At 39.0% G+C, this 24,527-nt stretch overlaps 1 protein-coding gene across 2 annotated transcripts in view; it reads right to left on the bottom strand.

The window, feature by feature from the left end:
- Positions 1-24,527, bottom strand: part of LOC140727344 (glial fibrillary acidic protein-like) — a 68,277-nt gene that overhangs the window by 13,143 nt on the left and 30,607 nt on the right. Inside the window, exons 3-5 of one of the 2 annotated variants that reach the window (XM_073044616.1) lie at positions 20,349-20,444; positions 5,187-5,345; positions 3,381-3,467 (exon numbers count right to left, since the gene is read on the bottom strand). In XM_073044616.1, coding sequence (XP_072900717.1) covers positions 3,381-3,467; positions 5,187-5,345; positions 20,349-20,444 — 342 coding nt within the window. The remainder of the gene's footprint in view (positions 1-3,380; positions 3,468-5,186; positions 5,346-20,348; positions 20,445-24,527) is intronic. The other variant, XM_073044617.1, reaches the window with a different exon arrangement.

The following is a 24,527-nucleotide window of genomic DNA, read 5'->3' as shown; positions in this document are numbered from 1 at the left end:
CAAAATAAAAGAGCTGGTCATTGACTTTAGAAAGGCATGCTCTTGTCTGTATCAATGGTGTTGAGAGTTACAAGTTCCAAGGAGCGAACATCACCAATAGCCTGTCACCCATGTAGGTACCATGGCCAAGAGAGCTTCTATTTCCTCAGGAGGCTAAAGAAATTTGGAATGTTCCCATTGACCCTTAATTTTTATCAATGCACCATAGAAGCACCCCATCTGGAAATGTAGCTTGGTATGGCAACTGCTCTACATGTGACTACAAGAAACTGCAAAGAGTTATGGATACGTCTCAGTGCATCAGAATCCAGTCACCCCTCCATGAACTCACTCTAGAGTTCTTGCTTCCTCTGTAAAGCAGCCAGCATATTCAAAGACATTACCCACACAGGCCACTCTTCTTCCCTCTCCCATTGGGCAGAAGATAAAAGCCTGAAAGCACGTACCACCAGGAAAAGGACAGCTTCAACTGTTATAAAATTACTGAATGGTTCCCTATTATGCCAAGATGGACTCTTGACCTCATATTCTGCCTCATTATGACCTTGCACCTTTAATGGATACCTGAACTGTATCTTATCTAACTGTAACAGTTTATTCTGCATTCTGTGATTGATTTCCCTTGTACTACCACAATACACTGTAATAAATTAATCTGTATGAACAGTATGCTCAGATTTCTGATGATAGATGGAATAAAATTCTTATACGGGTTAATAAATCATCTTTCTGTGCTCGTCATTCTCTTCTACAATTTAAAGTGGTTCATAGAGCTTACATTTCTAAACAGAAGCTCTCCAGTTTTTACCCGAATGTTTCTCCACTTTGTAATAAATGCAACTCTGCTGATGCCTCTTTAATTCATATGTTTTGGTTTTGCCCTACAATTGGAAGGTTTTGGCAGTAAGTATTTCATACCTTCTCTCAACTTTTTAGGGTCCAATTTGACCCAAATCCCCTTACTGCCTTGTTTGGTATTATTGCAAATGAAGATATAAATTTAAATACTCCTAACCTACAGGTTTCAGTTTTTACCTCTCTTTTAGCAAGAAGAGCAATCTTGCTTAAATGGAAGGAGTCTACCTCTCCTACACATCTTCAATGGCTACGTGATATTATGTCGTATTTAAATTTAGAAAAGATCCGCTGCTCAGTCTTAAATTCGAAACAATCTTTTTATGATATTTGGGGACCTTTCCTAAATTACTTTTCTAATTTATAAAGTTTAACAGTGCGCAGACTTTTATGTATGTTTTTATCTTCTCTTCTTAAGTGAATATGTTTTTTTTCCTAATTATCCATTGTCATCCATCAGCTTTTTTCTTTGGTAGTTGGTAGGGGGTTGACTTTTTATATATATATAAAAAATTTCTTATGATGTATGACCTATCTTTAAATTTTTTATTACAGAGTGGTATATCTTTATGTGTTATGCTATAACATTTTGATCAATCTTATTACAATATATGAATGCACACAAGTTATGTTGAGATGTATCTATGTGTTGCACTCTGTAAATTTTTTTTCTTCTGAATAAAAATATTGTAAAAAGAAAGAACAGTATGCGACAGGCTTTTCACTGTATTTCAGGATCTGACAAATGGGTGACACGGTAGTATAGCGGTGCCAGTGACAGATTCAATTCTGATGCTGTCTGTAAGGTTTTTGTGGCTGTGTAGGTTTCTTCCAGTTGCACCATTCTCTTCCCATATTCCAAAGATGTACGGATTAGTAGGTCACATGAGGTAATGGGGCACCGTGGGATTGTTTGGACCTGTCACTGTGCCATACTTCTAAACCTTCTCATTAGGGAGGAGATACAGGAGCCTGAATACCCAAAACTCAACAGTTCGAGAACAGCTTTTTCCCTTCTACAATTAGATTTCCTAGTGACCCATGAACACAAACTTTAAAGTTACTTTTCAGTTGCATTATTTAATTTTGTGATTTATAGATTTTTGTGTTTTTGCAAACAAATTCATGTCACATGTCAGTGATAATAAAGAGGTATATTTTAAGGCTGACTGAAAGCATTGCTGATAAATATAGCAATAATCAGAGAATGGTGTTTTCAACAGTCTAAAGACATGCCTTAATTTTTACTCATTATCTCCAGCTGTAAATACATACAGTGGAGGATGGTGCTGAGATAGAACTGGGAAAATATCAGTGAAAATGTCAGTGAAAATATCAATATTATTGCAGTCACACAATATTGTTGAAGGGCAACATGTAAGGAATTAAAAAGTGAAGGATTGATTCTAGGAAAACATGAGAGTTAACAACGTACACACAGGAAGAGCATGAGGAATAGGAACAGCAGTAGATCTTATGACCCACTAAATCTGTTCTACCTTTCAGTAAGGTCAATGATTTGGATTTGGACCTCTATTTTCCCCAGCAGTTCCTATAACCCTCAATTACTGTGCTTCCTTTCAGATGCAGCCTTCAATATATTCAGTGACTGAAGCCCCACAGTTCTTTGTGGAATTCCACAGTTTGGGAATTCCAAAATAACTGAAACAAAGAAAATTTTAATCCCATTTTACAACCTGCTTATTACTTCAGACACACCACAAGAGGAAGTGTCTTTTCAGTATTTACTTTGTCAAACCCCATAAGAATAAGCCCGAAGAGCCACACTGCCCAGCAACCCACTTAATTACAGAACAATTTACAGTGACCAATTAACCTACTAAACTGGAACATCTTTGGACTGTGACAGGAAACCCAAATGATTCACAGGGAGGATGTACAAACTCCTAATAGAATCTTACATATTTCAATACGTTCACATCTCGCTGTTTTCCTCCAAAGTGTTTAGGACCAATATGCATTAATCCTTCATCCCAGGAATCAACCCAGTGAACCTTCTCTGTACTGCTTTTAATGCTAGCACAAGCTTCTTTATATTTGGAAAGCAAAACTGTATATATTGCTCCAGGTGTGTTCTCACCAGCAGCCTGTACAGATCAATAAAAATTTCCCTGCTGCTTTTCTACTCTCCCTCACCATAAAGCTCAACATTTTAGGTTCCTTAATAATCAAGGGAGATGCATGAAACTGCAGATGCTGGAATCTGGAGCAATAAACAATCTGCTGGAAGACTCAGCAGGTCAAGCAGCATCTGTGGGAGGGAAAGAATTGTCAATGTTTTAGGTTGGAACCCTGCACGTGGACTGAGAGTGGAGAAATCCATACCACAAACATCACTAATTCATTGCAAGCAGCTTTCTTTGGGGTCAGTAATACAGTTTGTTACTGAACCCAAATTCCAGGTCAAAGAGAGAAAATCTACCAAATTACCAAAATATTTTCTTTAATTCAGCCATCTAATTGCAGTAGGATATAGGTGACATAACAACGGATAACATACTTACTTTTAACTTCAGCTCATTCATTTCTTTACGATAGCATTCCAGTTCCTTCTTGGCATTCTCTAGTGCCCTGGTGCTGGCCTCCTCAAACTGTGAGAGTGACAAAAGTGAATTAGACATTGCCTGGAAAAATGCATTCAATGTATGACAACATAAACAAAGATCGCCAACTGTTTATCAACACAAGAGACTCTGCAGATGCTGGAAATCCAGAGCAACACACACAAAATTCTGGAGGAACTCAGCATATCAAGCACCATCTATAGAAATGAATAAACAGTTGACGTTTCAGGTTGAAAACCTTCTTAACTTTAATATGAAACTAGGTTTGCTACCTGGGGCATCAATGTTTTTGGCCTCTCATTCTGACTGTCTGATTAGTTATTAATCTACTTACACAACCACTCAGCTGTGTGCGTTTGATTGTATAGCTTGGATTTCCTTCACAGTAAGTACGACCTCACCTTACATTGGCTAGGGCAGAAAAATTACCAGAGGGACTTGGCAGTCAAGCAGCATCTGTGGAGGAAAAGGGGTGGCCAACGTAATGGGTGCTGATGTGGGGACTTGGCCTGAAACACTGACTATCCTTTTGTCTCCACACCAGTTCCCACAGTAGTTTGCTTCTGTGCTCTCGATTTCAGCAGCTGCAGTCTAGTGTGGCTCATACCGACTAGGGACCAGTATGAGCACGGAGAGTGTGGGGAGTCAGGGTCATGTTAGCCTTTAAGGGCAAGGATGAGAGAGAATTAGAGATCAGGAGTAGTAAATGAAGAACCAGGGGCTGGAGTGACCTTCCATGCACATGCGTAAGCACCCCTCAGCATTCCAGCTCCATGAATACCTTATGGTGGAAGGTGAACACATGACCAAAACAACCTCCCTCTGGCTTGAGCAGTATATGAGTGACTAGTGATCTTACTTCACCAAAAGAATGCAAGTCTGAGTGTCCAGGGTCAAGGACTGGAGAGCAGAGACTCCCTGTCCTGGGTTTGAAGACCCGTGTGTTTGAGTTAACGGGTAACTGGGTGGGAAGGTGGGAAAGAAACTTGTTTTGCTGCTTTGTGCTCTAGATTCTGGCTTCTTCCTTCGTTCCTAGTCCTGATGAAGGGTCTCAGACCAATGAGTCAACCCTTTCCCATAGGTGTAGTGGACCTGCTGAGTTCCTCCAGTGCAGGGTGCCACAGTAGTGCAGCAGTTAGCACAACACTATTACAGCTCAGGGAGTCAGGGTTTGGAGTTCAATTCTGGTGCTGTCTAAAAATATTTGTATGTCCTCCCAATGAACTGTACGGGTTTTCTCTGGGTGCTCTGGTTACTTCCACAGTCCAAAGAAGTAATGGTTAGTAGGTTAATTAGTAACTGTAAATTGTCCTGTAACTAGGCCAGGGTTCAATAGGTATTGCATCGCTAAAATATAACATTTAAAAAGTTTGTTATTGTTGTTTGTGTTATTTTGTGTTATGTGGGCATGCTACATTGGTGCCAGAATGCATGTCAATACTTGTGGGCTGACCTCAGCACATCTTTAGGTTCTGTTAGTTGTTAGTACAAATAACGCATTTCACTGTGTTTCGATGTATACATGATAAGTAAATGTGAATTTGAAACGTTTGTGAGGGACCGGGTATAAGAACATAGCATATGAGGCAGGAAAGTCATGAGCCCTTGCTTTTTCCCTTCTTTCCTCAGCAGCTTTCGATTTTAACAGTTGCTGTGGTTGCTAAGGAGTGTATTACTATTACTGATAGCCAATAACTGCATAAAGTATCTTAAAATAACACTGCAATGATTATGATCCAAATATACCTTTTGCTTATATTTGTCCATATTCTCTTTATTTCTCTTAGCAAGCTGTTCATGTTCAGCATGAATTTCTTTAAGAGCTTGTTCTAGATCTGCCTTGTGTGTGTCTCCCTGTTCAAGGCTTTGTATGTGCTCTACCTTCTTCTGCCAATAAATGCGTTCCTGTGAAACAAAATATGTATATAGAATCAAGGTCCATAATGGCTGGTTGACATATCTCATTGTCATTCACCTGGCTGCTTGGTTGAACATGAAACAATCTTAAGTACAAAATACATACACAAATGAAGATTTGTTTAAACTTTAATTTACATTTCATTTTTAGAATTTTTTATTGTTACATAATCTTCTACAGCTATAAGATGATACAAAACTTCAACAATTTAATATATATACAATTAATAAAGCTGAAGAAAATAAAAACTGATCATAATATATAAAAATGAAAAAAAAAATTATGTAAGGGAAAGAAGAAAAAAAGAGCCCCATCTAACTAAGAAAAAAAGACCCACTGACTACAAAAAAAAGGGAAAAAACCCATAAGGAATCAACCCCCAGAGCAATATGTCTTACCATCCTCTATATATTAAAAAAAATCAACCACCAATTCATATTTATATAAAATAAAATTGGAAGGAAACCATATAAAAAAATTCAAATTAAATGATAATATTTGCCAAAAGAGCCCCATCTTCTCTCAAAGTCGAATCGGGGATCAGAAGTTCTACTTCTAATTTTTTTCCAAACGGAGACATAACATTTCTTGAGAAAACCATTCAATCAATGTAGGGACAGAAATATCTTTCCATTTTAATAAAATAGCCCTTCTTGCCAATAATGTAACAAATGCAATTACATATTGATCCGAAGATGAAATACCCTGAATATGATGCGGAACTATTCCAAATAGAACATTCAATCTATTAGGTTGTAAATTAATTTTCAGAGCTTTAGAAATTGTAGAAAATAAAGATTTCCAAAATGGTTTTAATAAAGAACATGACCAGAACATATGTGACAAAGTAGCTACCGTAGATGTCGGATTTTAAGCCGCTACTTTTTTCCCACATTTTGAACAGCTTTGAACACTGCGGCCTTTACTACGGTGCGGCTAATGCATGGTTTTTTTTCATGCCGCCAAAAACATTTTGCCTCGTAACAGTAGACCAATAAAATTGATGAGTAGTTCACAGAGGTCCAATGAAATTGTACGATAAATCAAGCGCACTTTCACAAATTATTGTAAATCAGTCATTTGTACTCACCCTCATCAACATGGAAAACACTCGAAGAAAAGCATTGTGCTGCCTTTATGGCAGTTATTTAGTTTATAATATTTTCGCTTAGTAATTCATTTGTTAGTATTTTCTAGTTAAAGTTAGAAGTACTACATCCCGGGATGCTATGACGTCACATCCGGTTTCGCCGCGTCTTGTGGGAAATACCGGTTTGCGATAAACGGGAAGGTGGGGGCATTAGACCCGCGCGAAATGCTGCTTTTAAGTTAAAGGCGATCAATAACTTTTCCTGGTAGGCTGCAATATATATTTTTTTACCAGTCGTTAGGAGATATTGGAATGTATACGCAACGTAATTTGTGTGTTACCAATACGTATGTATATTTAAAAGTAGCCGTGTTACAGGCACGGTTCGAAAAAAAGCACTTGCAATATGTATTTGTTTATGTTACCATACGGATTTAATTAAAAGTTAAAAAATCCTCACGTGTAATATCTTTCTGTGTAAATATCTCATATTACAACGTGGGACACCTGTGGCCTAAAATCCGGTGCGGCTTGTACAAGTACAAAATTGATTTTCTTTCTAAAATTAGAGCCAGCGGCTTTTAATCAGGTGCGCTCTGTAGTGCGAAATCTACGGTACTTCAGTTTTACACCTATCGCAGTGGTTATCTATACTAGGGAATATTTTAGATAGTCTCTCCTTTGTTAATTAATAACGGTGAACAATTTTAAACTGAATTAAACAGTGATTGGCACATATAGAGGAAGAATTTACGTTTTTCAAAACTCGCAACCAATCTTCATTAACGAAGGTCATATTAAGTTCTCTCTCTCAATCTTATTTAATCTTTAGTGAGGTTCTCTTTTTGTAACAAAAGTAAATTATAAATTCTGCTAATAGAACCTCTGACTAAAGGATTCAACTTCAAAATGGTATCCAACAAATCAGATTCTTGCAAATATGGAAACTTGGATAAATATTGTTGTAAAAAATGTCTAACCTGAAGATACTGCAGAAAATGTGTATGAGTGAGAGAATATTTATTAATTAACTTCAAAAGTCATCAATTGACCATCACAAAATAAATCTGTAAAAGAACGGATCTCTTTATTTCTCCATAGGAGAAAAATGGGATCGGTTATTGAAGGTTTAAATAAAAAGTTTCGATATAGAAAATAAGACAACTTAAATTGTTTAAAATTAAAAATATTGCAAAACTGAAACAAAATCCGTAAGGACTGTTTAATATCAGGGTAAAGATTTAAATTTGGAATTTTAGAGAGTTGTAGAGGTAATGGAGCTCCTAATATTGAAGTTAAATGAAATTGTTTAACAGCTTTTAGTTCTAAATCAACCCATAATGGTCTTTGGGTCTTGTCGAGCCAATATAGTCAAAAACATAATTGTCTGATATTAACAGCCCAATTGGTGGTGGCATCCATCGGTCTCGAGAGACCATGGATCTGCGCCTGGAGTTTCCAGGGCACAGGCCTGGGCAGAGTTGTATGGGAGACCGGCAGTTGCCCAAGCTGCAGGCCTTCCCCTCTCCACGCCACCGATGTTGTCCAAGGGAAGGGCACTAGGACCCATGCAGCTTGGCACCAGTGACGTCGCAGAGCAATGTGGTGTTAAGAGCCTTGCTCAAGGGCACAAACACGCTGCCTCAGCTGAGGCTCGAACCAGTGACCTTCAGGTTACTAGTCTGATGCCTTGCCCACTAGGCCACGCGCCAACAGCCCAGTAATAGTCTTAAATTAGGAAGTGCAAGTCCACCATCTTTTTTAGATTTTTGTAAATGATACTTACTAATTCTTCATCTTTTATTGTTCCAAATAAAGGAAGAAATAATAGTGTTAATATGATCAAAAAATGTTTTAGTTAAAAAGATAAGTCTAGGTAAAATCATCATTTTCACAGCATGGATATGGCCTATTAAAGAAAGAGTAAGTGGATTCCATCTGGAAAATAATTGTTTCATGGAGTCCATTAAATGAACTATATTAGCTTTATAAAGATCTTTATATTTTTTAGTAATTATAATACCTAAATATTTAAAAGTATTAACAATTCTAAAAGGAATATCATTACATATAAAAACAGGGGTATTTAATGGGAACAATTCACTTTTATTCAAGTTAAGTTTATATCCTGAGAGTTTACCGGGTTTTTTTTTTAAGTGTTTCCAAAAGATTAGGAACTGATACCTCAGGGTTTGAAACAAACACCAAAAGATCATCCGCATAAAGAGATATCTTATGCATGGTTCCATTCAAAGAGATACCATGAATATTTTTAGCTTTACGTAGTGTTATAGCCAAAGGCTCCAATACAAGATTAAATAATAAAGGGCTTAATAGACATCCCTGTCTAGTGCCACAAGAAAGTGGAAAAAAAGGACCTAAAATTATTAGTAATAACTGTGGCAATAAGGTTCTTATAAATCATTTGAATCCACCTATTAAAATTATTACCAAAACCAAATTTTTCTAATACTTAAAAAAAAATATGGCCACTCAACTCTATCAAATGCCTTTTCTGCATCGAGAGATAACACATTGAGGTTGCTTAGATATTGGTGAATATATAATATTCATCAATCTCCCAACATTAGAGAAAGAGTAACAGCCTTTAATAAAGCCCGTCTGATCCATAGAGATGATTTTAGTTAAAATATTTTCCAAGCGGTTAGCCATTACCTTAGAGAGAATTTTTGCATCCACATTTAATAGTAAAATAGGTCTATATTAGTGGTCATCAACCTTTTTAAGCCCAAGATCCCCTACCTCGGCCTCAGTCAAAGGCAAGATCGACCCCACATCAATTAGTTACACGCATGCGCACCAGGGCAGAAAAGACCAGAAGTAAAACCCCACAACCCAAAAGTAGAAATAATATATAAACACCTGGGGGTACCCACCCTTTTTTTTGCACTGCAGACCGGTTTAATATTGATAATATTCTTGCGGACCAGCTGACGGGGGGGGGGGGGGGGGGTCTTAAACACAACCAGAATACAGCGATACTCCAAGCAGGTTCCTTATGTCCAGTCTATTCTAGTTTTCGTGGCTCTTGGCTTCTGTCCCGCTTGCTCACGTTTTTTCTGCTGAGAAAACTCAGCGGATTCGTCTTTAAGTGCTGGGTGCTTGGACGCAGGGTACTGAAGCAGTTTTGAGACATTGCCTCATTAGACAGCCTCCCGCCCACCCGCCACCAGACACCTTGGCCAGGTGTGGCTGGTCGTGGGTGGGGTGAGAGGACAAGGTCAGGGCCGGAGGTCCCCGTACCGGGGCCGCGGTGGTCACAGTCTGGAGCGTGCGGCCGACCGAGCGGGGAGTGCGACAGAGCGCCCGCCCGCCCCCCTTGTAGGATCTATCGGCCGACAAATGTTTGTTTCAGTAGATTGCAGAGCGGTAGCTGCTCTGATACTTATGAAACGCTGAGTCTGAATTAGGTCATCTGTGAATATTTTAGCACTGGGTTCCCCACGAACATTCTGTGTGCTAAAGAGGCAGTGATCCAGGCCAGAAGCGACGGCACTTCCCGCCAGCCGCCCAAGGGCAACCAGTGATCCCTGGCGCGAGGGTATCACTGCATTTAGTCACCTGATGACTTCGCGTGGGTTCAAGTTCAACAGTGGGCTGACAGGGAATGAGAAAAAGTGCAGCTAACTCATAGCGTTTCCTTGCGGCCCGGTGGTTGGGGACCAGTGAATTACACTGTGTAGTGCGGGAGAGCTATATGCATGCGCACTGGACAGAAAGAACAGAACTAAAACCCCGCAACCTGGAAACAATCTCTCAACAGTATTTGTGTATTTTTTTTTTAAAAATTTCCCGGAATCAACTGGGAAAGTCTCAAAGATCGACTAGTCAATTGCGATCGACGGGTTGGCAACCACTAGTCTATATGATGAACATTCAGTAGGATCTTTATCTTTAAGGATTAAGGAAATAGATGCTTCATAAAAGGAAGAAGGTAAACTACCCTTCTCAAAGGATTCATGAAATATTTCTAAAAGATAGGGAGAAAGTAATCTTTCAAAATTTTTGTAAAATCCTACCAAATAACCATCAAGTCCAGGAGCTTTATCTGATTGCATTAATAAAATAGCTTTCTGAATTTCATGCTCAATAATTAGAGCATCAAGCATTTGTTGATCTTCAGCAGAAATTTGAGGAAATTTAATCTTATGTAAAAAAAAGCCTTCATTTTGGAGGAATCTGCAGGAAATTGAGATCTATAAAGATCAGAATAAAAATCTTGAAAAATATAATTAATGTCTTCATGGTTACTTGCTATATCTCCATTATTTTTACAAATCTTTAAAATATGCCTTTTAGCTCTAGCTGCTCTTAATTGAGAGGCTAAGAGCTTATTATTTTTATCCCCGAAAATATAAAATTGACTTTTCAATTTAAGCAAATATCCTTCAATAGGATATGTTAATAATAAATTATATTGTGATTGTAATTCTACTTTTCTTTTAAATGAAAGAACATTGAGAGATTGCATTAATGTTATCTAATTCTATTCTTGTTTGTTTTTTCAGTTTAGCTACGAAGTAATCTGACCATGTAAATAGGCTTTTAATGTATCCCAAATTACTAACTTTGAGACATTTCTTGTATTATTAAAGAGAAAAAACTTTTATCTGAGTTTCAATAAACTCAACAAATTCTGAACTTTGTAACAAGTGTTCTAGAAAACACCAAAATGGTCTAGTAGAAGCAACATCTTTCAGTTCAAATATTAAATTTAAAGGAGCATGATCAGAGATAACAATTTACATCATACTCACATTTCTGAACATTAAATAAAAGTCGAGGGTCAACTATAAAATAGTCCATTCTCGAATATGCATTATGAACATGCGAGTAAAAAGAGTATTCTCTGTCACTCGGATGCATATGCCTCCATACTTCAATTAGAACATAATCAAATAAAAAGGAATTAACCTTCATAATATTAGATAAGGGAAGAAAAACACATCCAAAACAATTCTTGAAATATTTGCACAAAAGAAAAACAATCGGCATCTTTAAATTATCCAATCTATCTTTAAAACGTAAAAAAATCCAAGTAATTACTTTTTTAAAATCTTTACAAAAGCATAGGGAGCAAAAAAAATTAGTTAATTTAAATGCTGCAGAAAAAAAAATTCTAGATGGTTCAGAATTATCTACAGTCTTTCAACAGTTCTCCCGCTATGTCTTCTGAGGTTAAAACCATCCAAACCAGTCTTTTTCAGAGATAAAAATACATTTTAAGGTAAAGACTTACTATAACCATCAAATCTTCCAATTTCATCACTTTACGCCACGTGACAATCAAACTGTTGTATATCATTCAAACTTCAGGCTTCATACTCGTCATTGGACTCGTCAGAAAAAGAGTTAATAAAACATAATGCTTCGGCTGGATCATCAAAAAGCCCTAATTTGGCTGGGTATTGTAACGATGTAAAGAGCTTTTTTTCCCCATATGCTAATCTCATAACCGGAGCAAATGCAGTACACTTCTTAACAATTTTGTGTGGAAAATCTTCAAAAAAGCAAATATCCGAACCTTGAAAGTGAAATAACCTTTGTTTTCTTGCAAGCTTAATAATGTGATCTTTGTCTCTAAAACGGAGAAAATGCACAACAATATGCCTGTTTTTACCTTCATCCAAAAGTTTTAAAGCACCGGTTCTGTGAGCCGCTTCAATCTCCGGGAGTTGCGAACAAACCTCCAGAAATAAAGACCGAAACATTTTAGCAAAATAATCCAGTGTGTCGGCAGATTCTGATTTCTCTTTTAATCCAACAATTCCAATATTATTCTGACACGACCGAGCTTCCAGATCCACGATTCGTTGTTGAGCCTTTTCCAAACGAGAAGGTCAGCCACATTTCGACTAACTTCTTTAAGATCAAGGCTCAGAGAGTCAATTTTTTCTTCAAATTTCTCTTTTAGTTGAGTTAATTCAGTGCCGATACTGCTAATTTGAGATTTCACCCAAAAGGGTTCTTCCGAGAACTCGTCAGCATTTTTAGACTTTCTGTTAGCTGGGTCCGGATTTCGCCTTAAAGTAGCCATAATTATAACTGTTGCTCTACAGATCCCACTGAATAAAGTTGAAATTTCAAGGTTTAAGTCATAAAAGGGAGAGATTAAAGGCGGACAGAAGGCGGCTATATTTTACATGTCCGTGAGCGGGAGGTGGAATCCAACTTTAATTTACTTAGCCTAATTTCATTTTAAATTTTCAAAATATCTGACAACTATCTAAACTAGAAACCCATCCCATTTATCACCTCTTGAAAACTAATTGTGCTTTCAATTTAATGACTTTGAATTTATACTCATGGTCACAGAATTATGCAGTCACACAGCAGTGAAGCAGGCTCTTTCACCCACTTTATCTGTGCCAGTATCACATATTTATCTATATTGATCCTGTTTTCTAGCAATTCAAAGTTCAAAGTAAATTTTATTTTCAGAGTACATACATGTCACCAGATACAACCTGATTCTTTTTCTGTGATTCTTTTTCTGTGGCACACTCAGCACATCTATAGAACAGTAACTAAACTGCAAACTTCAAGAACTGTTAACTGTAAACAAACTGCAAATGCAGATATAAATAGTAATAATGAACATGAAATAACAATATAACAGGGTCAAATGAGTCCTTAAATTAATGCAGCTAATCCCTTTTGTTCAAGAATCTGATAGTTGAGGGTAAGTAACTGTCCTTGAATCTGGTGATGCAAGACCTGAGACACCTGTAACTTTTACCTGATGGCAGCAGTGAGAAAAGAGCATGGCCTGGGTACTGAGGATCTTTGATGATGGATGCTGCTTCTCTATGTCCATATTGGTCCATTCCACTGTCCCCCAATAGCGTTTTGTCGTTTTAATTGTTCATCTACCTACCTTCCTTTCAGACAATAAATTCCAAACTCCTACAACCCTCTAGAGGCAAAAGCTTTCCTTGTTTCTCCTCTAATCCTATTTACAGTGATTTTATACCTGTACTGATGGTTACTGAATCATAAAATGCAGAAATAGGTCTTCTAACAGTAATAGGTCCTTCCTATTTACTTTATATACACCTCTCATCTTAATTAAATCTCTCCTCAGTCTCCAGTTCCAAAGAAAACAACTCTAGTTTAACAATCTTCTCTTGTACGGTAGCAAGGCAACATGCTGTATACCTTCTTTCCTGCTCGTGGGTCACCAAAACAGCACTCAAGCTACCTGGTGTTGTATAGAGTTCTAACTTATCCTCCCTGCTCAAATATCCTTTCACTGCATGTGCAGGAAAGATTCAAGAGTATTTAAATGTGGGATCCTTCATGTGGTCACTGGCCCTTTTCCAGCACCTTTCTGCATATCAGTGCCTATAATATGTATGCATCACCTCTTCAAGGTTTTTGTGAATTAGTGATTTACAATATTGAATCAGTGGATTTAATTTCTTTTTTGATACTGATCAACAGAAAAAGGCACTTTTGTGTCAAAGTGAAAACATCTCTACAAATGATCTAATTACAAATATAAAACACAAAATAAAACACAAAAATAAACAGCCTCAAGTCTGTTTATCAGCTTTACGCATCTGGACACTGCAATATTTCCCCATTCTTTTACAAAACTGCTCATGCTCTGTCAGATTGCGTGGGGATCGTGAGTGAACAGTCCTTTTTCAAGTCCAGCCACAAATTCTCAATTAGATTGAATTCTGGACTCTGACTTGGCCACTCCAGGACATTTATTTGATGTTCCAGGACATTTAATTGATGTTTTTAAGCCATTCCTGTGTAGCTTTGGCTTTATGCTTGGAGTCAGTCTTGCTGGAAAACAAACCTTCTACCAAATCGCAGTTCTCTTGCAGACTACATCAGGTTTTCCTCCAGGATTGCCCTGTAATTTGTTGCATTCATTTTATCTTTTACCTTCACAAGCCTTCAAGGGCCTGCTGCAGTGACGCAACCCCACAGCATGATGCAGCCACTACCGTGCTTCACAGTAGTGGTGTGTTTACAATGACGTGCGGCGTTCAGCTTACACCAAACGTAGCGTTTAATCTGATGGCCAAAAAGCTCAGTTTTGGCTTCATAGAACCTTCTAGCTAACTTTAGTCTCCCACATGCCTTCTGGCAAACTCTAGCTGAGATGTCACGTGAATCCCCACCCAACAGTGGCTTTCCCTTTGCCACTCTCTCATAAAGCTGCAACTGGTGAAGCTCCTGAGCAAGTTGCTGTATGCGCAGTATCTCCCATCTGAGCCACTGAAGCTTGTAACTCCTCCTGAGTTGTCATAGGCCTCTTGGTGGCCTCCCTCACTAATTCCCTTCTTACCAAGCCACTCAATTTTTGAGGACAGCCTGCTCTGGGCAGATTTACAGCTAAGCCATATTCTTTCCATTTCTTGATGAATGCTTTAACTGTACTCCAAGGGATACTCAGTGACCTGGACATGTTCTTGTATCCATCTCATGACTTGTGCTTTTCAATAACCTTTCCATGGAGTTTCTTGGGATGTTCCTTTGTCTTTATGGTGTAGTTTTTGCCAGGATACTGACTCACCTGCAGTTTGACCTCCAAGTACAGTACAGGTGTATGTTTACTACAATTAATTGAAACACCCTGACTGCACATGGTGATATCCATTTATGATTATGTGACTTCTAAAACCAATTGGCTACACTAATTATGATTTGATGTGTCATATTAAGGGGGGGGGGAGAGAAGGAAAGAGAATGAATACTTATGCAATCAATTATTTTGTGTTTTATATTTGTAATTAATTTATATTACTTTGTAGAGATCCGTTTTCACTTTGACACAAATAAGTCTTTTTCTGTTGATCAGTGTAAAAAAAAACCCCAAATTAAATCCACTGTGATTCAATGTTGTCAAACAATAAAATGTTACAGCTATACAAGACCTTGGTCAGACCCCACTTGGAGTACTGTGTTCAGTTCTGGTCACCTCACTACAGGAAGGATGTGGATACTATAGAGAGAGTGCAGAGGAGATTGACAAGGATGTTGCCTGGATTGGAAGGCGTGCCTTGTGAGACTAGGTTGAGTGTAGTTGGCCTTTTCTCCTTGGAGCGACGGAGGATGAGAGGTGACCTGATAAGGGTGTATAAGATGATGAGGAGCACTGATCGTGTGGATAGCCTGAGGCTTTTTCCCAGGGTTGAAATGGCCAACATGAAGGGGCATCATTTTAAGATGCTTGGAAGTATGTACTGAGGGGATGTCAGGGGTAGGTTTTTCCACACAGCGAGTGGGTGCATGGAATGCACTGCTGGCAGCGATAGTGGAAGCGGATACAATAGGGTCTTGAGAGCCTCTTAAATAGGTACCCATTGTAGAGCCTTCCTGCCTTCTGCAGTGCAGTTCTCATACCAAGCAGTGCTGCAGCTTGTTAGGATGCTCTCTGTGTATCTGTAAAATAACTTGAGCATGGATATACAAAGCCCAGCTCTCTTCAGCCTCCTCAGAAAGTAGAGGTGTCAGAGAGCTTACCTGATTGTGTATAATGCTTTCTGGGACCATAAGAGTTAAGACATTTAAGAGGCAGAGTGGAATGATGATGGCGCTACACAGCGACTCCTTTGCTAGCATTTTTGGAAACAACTCTATTTCCATCTTCAATATCTCTATTTTTCTCTTTCAGGTTCTTTTGAAGACCCTGACCTGGAGTTACACACTGACTACAGTTCCTTGTGGGAATGGGACCTGCTCTCAGGGTTTTGTAACTGGCCGTTGTTTGGCATGCCAAGGGCTCAGCCAAAGAGTCTGGTTCGGCTTTGGAGGTCTAGATCTCGGGGCTCTGGAGATGGGCAAATCGAAGGTTGGTGTCATGGCAGGAGACCCGTGTGTCCTCGGGGGAGTCGGAAAATCTACAGCTGTGTGCCCAGAGACTCGAGATCTTTGGGCACAGAGCTTACAAAAAAAGCAACGTAACCGACTTTTAACATTGGAAACCAATGACTCACTGTGAAAACGGAGACATCTCGTTCTCCCTTAATAGAAAGAGAAAGAGAGCCTGTGGTACGTCAAATGCCAGGTGAACAATGTAGTCTTTGGGATAACTGCAAGTTATTATTATTATTGTTGCTTTGCTCACTCTTGAGTGCTCAGTGGCAGGTGCCGATGCTTTCTTTTTGCCTGTGGTGGTTTGGTGGGGGGGGGGGGAAGGGGGGATTTTTGCTTGCTGCCACTTATGCACAGGAGGGAGGGGAGCTGCAGGGGGGGGACTTTGAGGTTCTAACATTTAACTATCATTCATTCTTTGGGGCACTCTGTTTTCATGGATGGATGCAAAGAAAAAGCATATTGTATACGTTTCTCTGACATTAGATGTACCTTTGAAACCTTTGCTAAGAGTTTGTGCAAGATATGTACTCCAAGGAGTTTGAAATGCTCACAGTTTGCACATCTCTTGTATACGTTATCTATTTTATTGACCTATTCTTCCTTTAAAGAGCTGTAGGCAACACTGGAACACAAGGAAATAGGAATACAAATGATCAAGGTCTCCTCAAGCATTTTGGGTGGATACTTGCCCTTAATGGCCAAAAGGCAGAAAACAAAAGCAGGGAGGCCATATAAAAATTTTTATGAAATGTGAGTTCAAGACAATTGTCAAGGCTGTTAATCTAGATGGAAAATGCACAAGCTGGCGTTGTTTTCTTCATAATAAAAGGATACAAACATTGAAAATTAACAACACAGTAGGACATTTTACACTATGTCAATAACAGCTCTTTGTATTCACTTCGAAGTATTTTTTAAATATTCGAGTACAAAAGTGGACATGTCATGTAACAGCTATAAAGGACATCGGTAAGACCCCTCTTGGGTGTTCTGTACTTGGATTTGGTCGACATACTATAGGAAGGATGTGATTAAGCAAGGGAAGATACGGAAGAAATTTACAAGGATTTTGTTAGGACTGGAGAACTTGGATAATGAGTGGTGACTGGATAGACTGGAACTATTTTTCCTGGAGCTAAGTTGGCAGTCGGAATGGGAATCAGAGTGATAGGTCAGAGGCTGGAATAGTTGCTGTAAAGGTAGATACAGCTGGTAGAGAAACAGTGAGGCCGGATAGGAAGTGGATAGGGCATAAATGGGTCTACTTTAATACAAGTAGTATCAGGAACAAGAGTGCCCAATCTAGAGCATAGATCAGTATATGGAACTACGCATGGTTCATGTACTTGGCTGTCACAAGTGCAGGAACGGTTGCTAGATATTCCAGGGTCTAGATGCTTCAAAGGCAACAGGGAGAGAGGCAAAAGAAGTGGGGGGGGGGGGGAAGAGAAGAAAGAAGTGGCATTGCTAGTCAGATATGGTATCACAGCTGAAGACAGTGAGGATATCCTGAAGGGATCATCTATTCAGTCAGTTTAAATGGAAGTCAGAAACAGGAAGGGAGCAATTATTCTTTTGGGATTATTCTATAGAACTGTCAGTAACAACAGAAACATCAAGGAACAGGTCGAGAGGCAAATTTCGGCAGGTCCCGCTGAAGGGTCTCAGCCCAAAATGTCGACTGTACTTGCCACAACCCCCCCCCCCCCCCCCCCCACCCAAAGCTGTTGTCTGGCCTGCCGAGTTCATCAGGCATTTTGTGTGTGTTGCTTGGATTTCCAGCGTCTGAAGACTTTCTCTTGTTTGAGGGTTGTTGTCATGGCCAATTTCAATTTCCATAGTATTAATCATCACCTCCTTAGTGCAAAATATTTAGATGGAGTAAAATTTGCTAGGTGTGTCCAGGAAGGGTTCCAACATAATGTGTGGGCAGACTGACTAGAGGAGTGGCAATATTGAATCTGGTACTAGGCAATGAAATTTATCAGGGGACAGATCTCTTGGTGGGAGATAGTGACCTCATCTCTGACCTTTACAATAGCCTTGGAGAGGGATAGGAATAGAAGGCATGGAAAAGTATTTAATTGTGAGAGGGGAGATTATAATGTGATTAGGTGAAACCTTGGGAGTGTAAATTGGGAACAGATGTATTCAGGGAAATGCACAATGGAAATGTGGAGGTTGTTCAGTGAGCACTTACATGGGGTACGTGAAGAACAAGAGGATAACTTGAGTGAGGGGAGGACAATCAGAGATAAAAGAGAAAACATGTTGGGAGTTGGAGGAGGTAGGGAAGTCCTTAATGAATATTATGTTATGCTTCAGTATTTACCAGTGAGAGGAACTTTGTCAAGTGTAAAGACAGTGTAGAGCAGGTTAATATGCAGGAACATGTTGACATAAAGAGGATGTGCTGGATCATTTCATAAACATTAGATTAGTTCCCAGGGCCAGGTGGAATATATCCCTGGTTACTACAGGAAATAAGGGAAACCACTGTTGCACCTTAAGTGTTGGTCTTCGCTGATCACAGGAGTGGTACCTGAAGATTGGAGGGTGGCAAATGTTATTCTATTGTTCAGAAAGGTAATAAGATAATTCTGGGAATTATAAACCAGTGAGGCTTACATCAGTGGTAGGCAAATTATTGGAAAGGATTCTTAGAGATTGGATTTACCAGCACTTGGAGAAGCATAGCCTGATTAGAGACAGTCAGCATGACTTTGTGAAGGCAGGTCGACATCACAAGTGTGAATGAATTTTTTGCCGAAGTGACAAAACAAAATGATGAAGGTAGAGCAGTGAATATGGATTTTAACAAGGTGTTCAACAAGTTTCCCCATAGGCAGCTTATTCAGAAAGTCAGAAGACACGGGATCAAGGGAACTGGCTGCATGGATTGCTCTCAGAAGGTGGTAGTAGATGAAGCATATTCTGCTTGGAGGTCAATTATCTGTTCTGCCCCTGTCCTTTGATTTTTATAAATTATTTGGACAGTGAAGTGGAAAGGTGGGTTAGTAAGTTTGCAGATGACATGAATGTTGGTGATGCTGTGGGTAGCGAAGGTTGAGGAAGTTATAATAGGAAAGTATTGTATGTAATTAGTTTTGCTACAACAAGTGTATGGGACATTGGAAAAAAGTTGAATTTCCCCATGGGGATGAATAAAGTATCTATCTATCTATCTATCTAATAGGATACAGAGCTGTATTGAAAAGTGCAGATAGAGTTCAATCTGGAAAAGTATGAAATTATAAATTTCAGAAGATCAAACTTGAAGGCAGAGCAGAGGGTTAATGGCAGCATGCTTAGTGTGGAATATCAAAAGATTCTTGGGATCCACGTTCATATACAGTATACCAAAATGCCACACAATTTAATAGGGTGGTTAAGAAGGCCTCTAGTGTGTTGGCCTTCAATAGTTGGAGGACCGAGCTCCAGAGCTACAAGGTAATGTTGCAGCTCTATTAAGTTTGGTCTAACCAGTTTTAGAGTACTGTGTTCAGTAGCCTCATTACAGAAAGGATGTGGAAGCTTTAGAGTGGGTGCAAAGGAGGTTTACCAGGATGCTGCCTGGATCAGAAAGCATATCTTATGAAGAAAGGTTGAGCAAGCTAGGACTTTTCTTTGGAGGAAAGGAGGATGAGAGGTGACTTAATAGGGGTGTATAAGATGATAAGAGGCATTTTTTTTCTTTTAGAATGGACAGCCAGCACCTTCCCCCACCCCCAGAAATGGCTAATACGAAGGGGCATGATTTTAAGGTGATTGGAGTAAAGTACAAGGGGAATGTCAGAGGTAACTTTTTTTAAAATACACAGAGTGTGTGCATAGAACATATTGCCAAGGGTGGTGGTAGAGAATGATACGTTATTGACATTTAAGAGGCTCGTACATAGGGACATGGGTGAAAAAAGTGGAGAAAAATGTGGGAGGGCATTTAAGAACGGTACAACATTGTGGGATGACTGTTCTGTTCTATGTATATGATTTAGCACATGTCCTTAAAATATTCAGAAGCCACTTTCTTTTTTGTACTCACCTGATCACGTATGTCTTCTAATTGAGATAACTGTATTTCCATAAACTTAACCTTACGTTGAAGTTTATCCACCGCAACATTGGTTTCATCAGTTTTCTGTAAGTTCAATTTTATAGTATCATTTCACTTAAAAGAGAACAAAGACAAAAACAGCTAAGGTGTTAATTTTCTGTCTTTGCAAAATAATTATTTTAATTATAGAGATAAGATCTGTAAATTATTTCAGATGGTTCAATGCTAGAAATTTGATCTAAGACCACCTCTTTTGGACAAGTGTGGGCTACACACAAACAGAAATAGTGTTAAAGGCACTTAAAAGAAACTTTCATTGGTTTGTGGTTGTTGTGTTTTATACTTGGGATGAAGGAAAGACGTGTTTATCCATTTGGAGGTAGCAGAAGCCACAGAGAATAATGTGCTGGATCGTGGGGTGGTAGACAAGGACAAGGGATACTCTGCCTGTTATGGGAGCTAGAAGATGGCAGAGGAAGAAAAACTGTTCTTTGAAGGAAGACATCTCAGATGTTCTGGAATGGGAAGCCTCATCCTAAGATGTGTCAGAAATGGAGGAACAGAGAAAAGGAAATAGTATTTTTAAAAAGCAACAGTGTGGGAAAAGGTAGAGTCAAGCATTTTTAATAAAGGATATAATTAGACAGCTTGTCTCCAGAGATGAAGTCAGAGAAATCGAGAAAGGAGAGAGAAGTGCCCGAGAGGGACAAAATAAATTTGAGGGCAGGGTGGAAGATAGAGTCAAAGTTAACGAAATTTATAAGCTCAGCATGGGTACAGGAAGCAGCAGTTGTTGATGTAGTGCAGGAAGAGCTGGGGAGCATTCCCTATGTAAGTTTGGAACATACACTATTCCACATAGGTGATGAAAAGGTAGGCATAGCTGGGGCCAGACATAGAAGGGTGGTGGTGGAGGAGATCTGGTTAGGTCTGTTGTCTCCTTTAATTTTCCTTAAGTATTTCATATTGTCCTTAGATCTATTTGGAAATGCTATTTTCCCCCATATTTAGAAAGCCAGATTTTTAGAAAACTGAAGCATGACAAGTTATTATATTACTTAAACATAGTAGTATGGAGTAAATGTTCACTCAACATCTAACGGGCACTAAAAATTCACCATCACTTAAAACCAAATCTACTTGTTTATCCTGATTGACCTATCTACATTCCGCACTATAGGATATGAGAAATTTTACAATCTTCGTTAAAAAAGTGTTTTGTAGTCCCATGGTTTGTTTTTAAAGAGTTAAATCAGCTTCCCACCAGCTTTTCCAGACTGAAAACAGGACCAATTTGTTTCAATACAATTCCAATTTTTGCCAGTTTCATTTTTGCTCTGCATCATCAATGTGCTGAGCTTTTTTAAAAATCACATCCACCCAAAGTCCATGCCTACAAGCAGTGAGACCATAAGACATAGGAGCAGAATTAGACCATTTGGCCTATTGAGTCTGCTCCAACATTTCATCATGGCTGATCCATTGCCCTTTCAACCCCATTTCTCCTGCCTTCTCCATGTAACCTTTCACGCCCTGACTAATCAACAACTCATCAGCTTGCACCTTAAAGACACCCAATGACCTGGCCTTCAGTCTCATGTGGCAACAAATTCCAGATTCACCACCCACTGACTAAAGAAATTTCTTATCTCCATTCAAATTGGAAGTCCCTCTATTTGAGTCTGTGCCCTCTAGTCCAAGGCTCTTCCATTATAGGAAACATCCTTTCCACATCCACACTATTTAAACCTTTCAACATACTATAGGTTTCAATGAGATTCCACACCCTCCCCTTCTAAACTCCATTGAGTATAGGCCCGGAACCATTAAACACTCATCATATGATAAGCCTTTCATTTCAAGAATCCTTCTCGTGAACCTCCTCTGAACCCTCTCCAATGTCAGCACATCCTTTCTTAGATAAGGGGCCCAGACTATTGAATACTTCAAGTGTCTTATAAAGCCTCAGCATTACACCCATGCTTTTATATTCTAGTCCTCTCAAAATGAATTCTAACATTGCTTTGCCTTTCTCACCACTGACTCAATCTACAAGTTAACCTTTAGGGAATCCTACATGATCTCTCACAAATCCCTTTGCACCTTAGGTTTTTGAATTTTCTCCCCATTTAGAAAATGATCTACACTATTATTCCTTCTAGCAAAGTGATGACCGTATACATCCTGACACTGTACCATCTATCACTTTTTTGCCTATTCTCCTAATTTGTCTAAATCCTTCTGCTGCCTCCGTTTCTTCAATACTATCTGACCATCTATCTCTGTACTGTTCACAAACTTAGCCACAAAGCCATCAATTCCATCATGCAAATTATTGACATATGGCATAAAAAGAACCAGTCCCAAAACTGAACCCTGTAAAACACCACTAGTCACAGATAGCCAATAAGAAAAGGTTTCACTTATTCCCACTCTTCGTCTGTTAATCAGCCAATGCTCTATCCATACTAGTACCTTTCCTATAATAACATGGGCTCTAACCCTAACACTTGCTAACCAACTCATGTGTGATACCTTAAGGTCTTCTGAAAGTTCAAGTACACAACATCTATCAATTCTCCTTTGTTTATCCTGCTTCTTATTTCCTCAAAGAATTCCAACAGATTTGTCAGGCAAGATTAAGGAAACTATGCTGACTTTGGCCTACTTTTATCATGTGCTTCCAAGTGCCCTGAAACTACTTCTTTCACAATCAACTCTAACATCTTCCCAACCACTGAAGTCAGACTAAATGGCCTATAATTGCCTTTCTTCTGCCTCCCTCCCTACTTCAAAAGTGGAAAGACATTTGCAATTTTCCAGTCCTCCAGAACCATGCCAGAATCTACAGATTCTTGAAAGATCATTACTAATGCCTTCACCATCTCTTCAGCTACTTCTTTCAAAACCCTGGGGTGTAGTCCATCTGGTCCAAGTGACTTACCTACCTTCAGACCTTTCAGTTTCCAAAGCACCCTCTCCCTAGTAATAGCAACAGTGCCCTGACACTCTCAAACCTCCAGCATTCTACTAGTATCTTCCACAGTGAAGACTGATGGAAAATACTTATTGTTTGTCTGCCATTTTTTGTCCTCCATTACTACTTCTCCAGTGTCATTTTCTAAGCAGTCCAATATCTACTTTTACCTCTCTTTTACTCTTTATATACCTGGGAAAAAAAAACTTTGGTATACTCTTTGATATTATTGGCTAGCTTACTATCACATTTCATCTTTTCCTTCCTCATGTTTTTTTTTTAAGTTGCCTTCTGTTGGTTTTTAAAAGCTTCCCAATCCTCTAACTTTCCACTGTTTTGCTCTATTATATGCTCTCTTCTCTCATGTTGCCTTTGATTTCCATTGTCAGCCACAGTTGCATCATCCTGCCTTTAGAATACATCTTCTTTGGGATTTACTTATCCCAATTACTTCTGAATTGCTCTCAGAAACTCCACCCATTACTGCTCTACCTTCATCTCTACAAGTGTCCTTTTCCAGTCAACTTTGGCCAGCTCCCCTCTCATGCCAACTTATTTTACTTCACTATAATAAATCTGGATAAAGTTGATATTTAGACTGATGAGCAACATATATTCCAAGTACAAGGCAATTTCCATCTCCAAAAGCACAAGGTTTAACCACCACTATTGACATTTTTGTTCTTAAATCTTCTATCGACATTTTGAATTTGGTGAAGGTTCAGGCAGGGGGGGCGCCACTGGGCATACAATGAAGAAATATTGTGGTTGGAGAAGAGGTACAACTGGCCAGACAGCTTCTGCTGCAAAAGACTCATCTTCTGACATCACAAAGCCAACAGCAAAGCACAAGATCGGGTCGAGAAGATTGGATTCTCTAATTGGCCAGGGCAAAGCAGTCCATCCATTACATGGAATATTTACTCCCTTCCCAATACACTGAGTGCCTAACCAAAGCACTTCCTACTTTTGTATTGGAGCCTAAAATCTTGCTCTCTAGTTTGATTCAACTACAAAATACACTCCTGTCACTAGCAAAGGCTTTTTCAATAGCACCTTCCAAATCAATACTGTTACCAAGAAAGGAAAAGATTTAGATTCAAGGGAAATGAAATTAAGACTCGACACAGATCACGGCATGATAGCTGGGCAGTCAATGTAAAGATTTATAGCACCAGTAACTAGGGTTC

Source organism: Hemitrygon akajei, chromosome 5, assembly GCF_048418815.1.
Source record: "Hemitrygon akajei chromosome 5, sHemAka1.3, whole genome shotgun sequence".
NCBI lineage: Eukaryota > Metazoa > Chordata > Chondrichthyes > Myliobatiformes > Dasyatidae > Hemitrygon > Hemitrygon akajei.
This window is presented reverse-complemented; position numbering and strand designations above follow the sequence as displayed.